We start from the raw sequence: 7,073 nt of genomic DNA, 5'->3' as shown, positions 1-7,073 counted from the left end.
ATAAGCATCTCTTTTATAAGCATCTCTTTTATAAGCATCTCTTTTATAAGCATCTCTTTTATAAGCATCTCTTTTAACTGGTTACAGTTTCTTAATTTAACTCGATTGAAGAGAAATCCTATCCAATGGTTCATGGGAAATCCTATCCAATGTTTGAAGGGAAATCCTATCCAATGGTTCAAGTGAAGTCATATCCAATGGCTCAAGTGAAATCCTATCCAATGGTTCAAGTGAAGTCATATCCAATGGCTCAAGTGAAATCCTATCCAATGGTTCAAGTGAAATCCTATCTAATGGCTCACTGTTAAATTAATCTAATGGTTCAAGTGAAATCCTATCCAATGGCTCAATGGAAATCCTATCCAATGGTTCAAGGAAAATCCTATCCAATAGTTCAAGTGAAATCCTATCCAATGGTTCAAGGAAAATCCTATCCAATGGCTCAAGTGAAATCCTATCCAATGGTTCAAGGAAAATCCTATCCAATGGCTCAAGTGAAATCCTATCCAATGGTTCAAGGAAAATCCTATCCAATGGTTCAAGGGAAATCCTATCCAATGGTTCAAGTGAAATCCTGTCCAATGGTTCAAGGAAAATCCTATTCAACGGCTCAATTTTAATTCAGTCTAATGGTTCAATGGAAATCCTATCTAATGTTTGAAGGGAAATTCTATCCAATGATTCAAGGTTATTCTATCCAATGGTTCAAAGTTAATCCTATCCAATGGTTCAAAATTAATCCTGTCCAATGGTTCAATGGTAATCCTGTCCAATAGTTCAATGTTAAATCAATCTAATGGTTCAAGGGAAATCCTATCTAATGTTTGAAGGGAAATTCTATCCAATGATTCAAGGTTATTCTATCCAATGGTTCAAAGTTAATCCTATCCAATGGTTCAAGGTTAAACCTATCTAATGGTTCAATGTTAATCCTATCCAATGGTTCAATGTTAAATCAATCTAATGGTTCAAGGGAAATCCTATCCTATGGTTCAAGGGAAATCCTATTCAATGGTTCAATGTTAATTCTATCTAATGGTTAAAGGGAAATCCTATCCAACGGTTTATTTGCAAAATTATCCAATGGTTTAGTTCAAATACTAACCAACGGTTCAAGAGGAAAACTATCTAATAACTTAAACAAATTAACCAATGGTACAATTGAAAAAATAACCCATGTTTCAAACGAAATACTATCCAATAATTCTAGTAAAAAAACTATCCAATGGCTCACATGAAAAGCTATCCAATGGTTCAAGGAGTTCAAGGGAAATCCGGTACAATGTTAAAATGAAAAACTATCCAATACACAAAGGAAATCCTATACAACGGTTTTAGGGAAATCATTAAAAAAGTTTAAGCTAAAAGGGTTTAATTTAAAAAACTATCCAACGGTTAGAATAAAAATACAGCACATTAAATTAATTAATTTATTTTTAACCATGTTCAATATATTTGGCGGGATAGTAGAAGAACAATATATGTTAAACAGGACGGAACCTAACTAAGAGTTAGATTGCTCCGCTAGTCAACAGCTGGACGCATTTGTGTTCAGAAAAAGATTTGAAGATGACGGAGAAAAAATAATTTAAATTGTCGCACATTTACAAAAAAGGAGAGAACATTCGACAAAATGAACAAATTAATAAATTACAAAACATGCAAAAAGTTCTAGAGTACAATGTGCCTTTGTTCAGATATTGTAAGTAAAGTCAATATTATTTCCTGGAAAATTTATTACGAGTTTTTGGTTTTCCATTTTGTGGGTTTTGAAAAACCTAAATAACGGAATCGAATCGACACGAAAAGGGTAAAAACAGAAAATAATAAATATAAATGAAAACAATCGAATTTGGCAAATAAGATTACATATGCCGTCCGGCGTATTTAGTGGCTGTGCAATTGCACACCAGTTGATTTGAGGTTAATGTTGAAGATTTATTTGGTTTAGTAATTAGGCAGGGGATTATAGATCAATCAATTCTAATCGGCATTAATTAAAATTTATTGGCATGGGACGTTAGCGGTGCGGAGGGGGGGATAGACAAAACTTACGTGGGCGCAGCGGCGGCCCCCTAGCATGTGCTAGCCGCAGCGCTCGGCCCCTAGCCTGTGCTAGCCGTAGCGCTCGGCACCCTAGCCCATCCTAGCCGCAGTGCTCGGCCCAGAAATTGCCTTAACCTAACCCTCAATAATAAAAAGTAAAAGGAGTTTTGTCTATTCCCCCCCTCCGCACCGCTACGTCCCATGCCAAATTTATTTCACATCATCTTAGACTTTAGCCGTCTATATTCGATATTCCCTACCGAAACCAAACCAAACCATACACGAAAACTGTATTCTTTTTCCAGGGGTATAATTTAACAAACCTTAACTTATTTAATCTATTTTGATACTCACATTGGCCCCCCTTAAATTGTGAAATCAAAGAAAACTTACTTTTTTGTCCCATCTCGAAAAACAAATTTGAAGGGGGTGTAACGATTTAAAAAAAGTGTTGTACCCCCGGCTGTTTTTCAAGTACAACTGCAAATGTACACAAAAAAACAAACAAAAAAAACACCTTTATAAAAAATATGAGGATAAACGAATTAAAAAATGTACAATGTGATGTTTTCCAGGAATCTAATCTTGTAACATGAAGTTAAGTAAAATACACCTTCCACGGTGGTACACTTGCAGTACAGTATTCTTTGATAATAAATATAAAAAATGGCTTTTATCGTATTATGATTGGTAACAATTTTGTTTAATGAACTGGCCCATTTTACAAGATTCCAACATTTTTCTAGTTTTCAACAATTACAAGTAATGAAGTCGCACAGTCAGGAGGGATCTGATGGCATTCTACAGGATGAAACACTTCGGCTTTTTATTGTTATTCTATCACTTTCTCGAGTATCTCTGGTCTCCCTCGGTTTCTGTGCCCCTGCTTCCTCCGAACTTGAGCATGTTCCAGTCGAACACGTAGTCGTAGGTGAATCCTTGCCGGTGGAACAGATTACGGAACAGCTGACGTAAGTAGCTGAAACACAACAAATTAAATTAATGATAAAAAGTAAGAATTATTGAAACCATTGCCAATTTGTCAAGGGTGGTATATATTTTGAAAAATCATTCCCCGTCTTGAAAATATCCCCCCCCTGGAGAAGTTATGAATGTCGCTGAGGGCAAACATTCTATGTTTTTTCTTTTGCTGAATTCGCTGAATGAGTTTTGGAGAAACAAAATAAAATTTTAGATTAAAAGTGTTAAAAAGGATGTAAAACCTGTAGTTTCCCGCCCCATTCTTTAGTGGAGGGATGATTTTCTGATATTTGTCAACTTGTAGAGGGGGGATATCTTCCGATATTAGTGTATTTGTATAGGGAAGGGGGGGGGGGGCTTTAAGTTTACCTGTAGTCCGGTTTCTCCTCGAACCTGAGAGATCTGCAGTAGTTGAGATAAGTCGCGAATTCGCAGGGTGCGCCTTTACACAGAACATCGACAGGGGTCGACATCTTCTTTTCAGAAATACGTTCATATTTTTGCTGCTTCGTCGCAGCTCTTAGTCCTTGCCAGGGCAGTGTCCCCTAAACACAATTAAATTCTAATATTTGGTTCTAGGCCGGATAATTTTAAAAACCTCAAATTTTATAAAAAAAAATTGAAAAGAAAAATTTGAATTGAAAAGGAAAAGTTGTGCTGTATACCGTAGGCTGTTTAAATGTAACCCGATACGTTGATTTCCAATTTAAAAATGGAAACTCAAGATCATTATTAAATCGATATTTAGGATAAACATTTCCAATCAGTGCTTTATCCGGATCCGTAAGGTTTTGACTTCCTGGATCCGGATCTGCAAAAATATGCGGATCCACGGATCCGGATCCAAGGGGTAAAATATCAACCAACCCCTGAAAAAAAACTCTTTTACTCCTAAAACCAAAATCTGAAATTTTGAAAAAAGTGAGATTATAAAGTTTTCCTCATTTCTCAATGGTTCATTAAGTTTTATGATAAAAATAACCGACCAAATTTGAAAGTTATTTACTGTTATAAAAATTCAGTAAATCCTAAAGAAATGACCTGGATCCGGATCCATTTTTTCCAGAGCAGATCCAGGATCCGGATACGGATCCGCATCAAAATCAAATGGATCCTAAGCACTAACAATAATCTAGAAAAATTACACAACAGGAAAGAAAAGGGTAATTTTGGTCTTCCAAAATTAGTTACTTAACGTAAACTTAAGATTGAACTGAGAAGCGCATAGGAAAAATGAAATAAAAAGATATCAGCTTTGTAGCTTGCATTTCCTTAAAATATTTCCCCGAAATATTTTTCTAGAAAAAATTGAACACTAAGCAAAGCCTCTTAACACACAAAAAATCTTTAACGAAACATAAAAGAACTAGGGACATTTCAATTTCATCTTAGCACCGGAAGAGAATCCAAAAACTAGTTTAAAACAAAAAAGTATATGAAAGTAAGAAAGTAATAAAACTTTAAGGAAGTTTAGCACTGTGTGGACAAGAAGTTAACATGGATTAATGGTCCCAGTTTATAATTCAATAATTTATCTTGTTTTGATTTGATCGATGCTCCGTTTTTTAAAATATGTTATTTTGTTATAAGGACTGTCTTTTTATGTTGTAATTTTCTTCCATTTAATGAGGGTCCGGGCATGCCCGATTCATACTGGATTCTAGAAACCTTTGTCTGATCAATAATGTGGAAGATTTGAACAATTTCCTCGTTCGTTTCTTCAGCGGAAATGCAAAAAAACTAACAGGGAACCCACAATTGAAAATAATCAATTTTCAAAGAGAGGATGATGGATTTCTATGCATTTTTGATCAGAAAGAGCTTATTTGGTACCGTTGTGTATCGGATTTGCCACTCTATAAATTGTGTCATGTTAAATAACGTCTACAGTCTTGTGTCATGTTAAATAACGTCTACAGTCTTGTGTCATGTTAAATAACGTCTAAAGTCTTGTCATGTTAAATAACGTCTACAGTCTTGTATCATGATAAATAACGTCTACAGTTTTGTGTCTGATTAAATAACGTCTACAGTCTTGTATCATGTTAAATAACCTCTACAGTCGTCTGATTAAATAACGTCTACAGTCCCTTTAAACTGTTAAACTGTATCTAACCTGGACGAAGTACATGAGAATGTATCCTAAACTCTCCATATCATCTCTCCGACTTTGTTCTATCCCAAGGTGTGTATTGATGCTGGCGTAGCGAGCTGTGCCGGTCAAATTCTTGTTTTCCCGGTAGGATATATGCTGATGGGTTCGGGCATCACGATACTTCTTCGCTAGACCGAAGTCGATGATGTACACGAGATTACCCTTCTTTCCCAGACCCCTGACAACATATTCAGTGAAAAAATAATCACCACCATTTTGAGATTCAGGTTGGTATGTTTTACATAAAATCATTCTCCCCAAAGTAGCCGTAAGGGAACTGAATTAGGGGAAATAAATTAAATGGAAATAAACTTTTCCACTATATCCCCCCCCCTCATATTCATAATTTTTTTCACCCCAGAGGGAAAGAGGGGGGGGTGCATTAGGTGCGTTGTAATTATCAATGAAATAAAGCAGAAAGATAACTTATTTGAAATATGATGTGTAATGAGGTGTAGTCTATTTAACATAGAATTCATAACATAGTATTTTATTTCAGTATTAAAATTATAACAATAATGTTCAATCCTAATACATACAGGGTTACCCACAAAGGATAAGACTGTATAGACGACCCAAACCTCATTAAAATTAACGATTCCGAGGTTAAATAAAGTCTGCCTTGAATATGATCTTTGTGCGACTTATTCAATGATTAGTCAATAAAGAAGTTATAGTTGCAGGGAATCATATATATAAGAAAACAGACAGTATAAATTCTTTACAATAGTCTCTAAAGTCTCATCATTTGTGTGTAACCCTGTATATTAGAGAAAGGATGATAAAAATAATAAAAAAATATTGTTTAGAAGCACAATGTTAGGAAATTATGCCCGCGCCCATTTGAGAATGTATTTTAAATCCAAACTGTTGCGTAATGAGAGATGAGACTAGTAGAGTACATAATAGATTTATATGATCGTCTACAAACTAGCAAAACGGGATTCGTCTCAAAGACTTTCTATTTTCCTATTTTTATACTGATTAATTAATATATTTAAAAAGGTCTTACATGAGGAAGTTGTCAGGTTTTATGTCACGATGAATAAAGTTTTTGCTGTGTATATACTCTATCCTAGAGATAAGCTGATCTGCCAGGAGTAGGACAGTTTTCAGACTAAACCGTCGAGAACAGAAGTTAAACAAATCTTCCAGGCTTGGTCCCAACAGTTCCATTACCATCACATTGTAATCTCCTAAACAGATAATACCGTGGTGAATCGGACTTACCACTCTATAATGGATGGTCATTGGTCATTCGGAATAATGCCTTTGAAGTCCCTTGAAGAATAAAAACAAAAACAAATAGAATTAACTGAGAAACGCAATGACGCAAATAAAAAGAAATAAAATTTGTAATTTGAAAATAAAAATATCAATCACTATAGATCTAAAAGATTTTGTTTGGGGAAAATTTGTATTTAATAGAAATTTTGAAACCTTCTTTTTCAGGACGTATCCGGATCAGGTTGGAAAGGATCCTAAGCACTGATTGAAAACATTACCTTCTGATCCACACCACTTGATAGCAGGTATTCCTACTCCTCCTTGCATTATCCTGTAGAACTTGGATTCTATGTGAAGTTGAGGATGCTTGGTTTTCACACACTCAAGTTTAATCGCAACTAGAAAGAACATAATAATATAATTGGTTTATTAAGAAACGTTAAATAAATGACGGGTTCAACATTGAAAAAAGAGGAAGAAAGGGCAAAGTTTAAGTCAGAACAATGTATAATGTAAGCTTAGCTATGAGATTGAAAAAGAAAAATGATGTGGTTGAATAAGCATGGGTTAAAAATAAAAATAAATCCTCCCTCTCCTCCCCCTCGCGACGAAGAATAAGTTTTGAATCGTTAAGAAAAACTAAACTTTTCTTTATCATTTTAAC

The 7,073-nt window shown here is 34.9% G+C and overlaps 1 protein-coding gene across 4 annotated transcripts; it reads right to left on the bottom strand.

Annotated features, from left to right (window-relative positions):
• Nucleotides 1-1,416: 1,416 nt before the first annotated feature.
• LOC111712387 (casein kinase I) lies at nucleotides 1,417-6,807 on the bottom strand (the record flags this gene model as incomplete). 4 transcript variants are annotated; one of them, XR_002767436.1, is given in 6 exon segments in its annotated part: nucleotides 1,417-1,983; nucleotides 2,564-3,025; nucleotides 3,397-3,572; nucleotides 5,144-5,360; nucleotides 6,195-6,378; nucleotides 6,688-6,807. XR_002767436.1 is itself a non-coding variant. In XM_023486974.1 (5 exon segments), coding segments are annotated over 5 exon segments (836 nt in total), but the record flags the coding sequence as incomplete, so codon positions are not given.
• Nucleotides 6,808-7,073: the final 266 nt, after the last annotated feature.

The sequence above is a fragment of the Eurytemora carolleeae genome, unplaced genomic scaffold (assembly GCF_000591075.1).
Source record: "Eurytemora carolleeae unplaced genomic scaffold, Eaff_2.0 scaffold1264, whole genome shotgun sequence".
NCBI lineage: Eukaryota > Metazoa > Arthropoda > Copepoda > Calanoida > Temoridae > Eurytemora > Eurytemora carolleeae.
The sequence above is the reverse complement of the archived record's forward strand: the minus strand, read 5'-3'. Positions and strand labels throughout refer to the sequence as shown.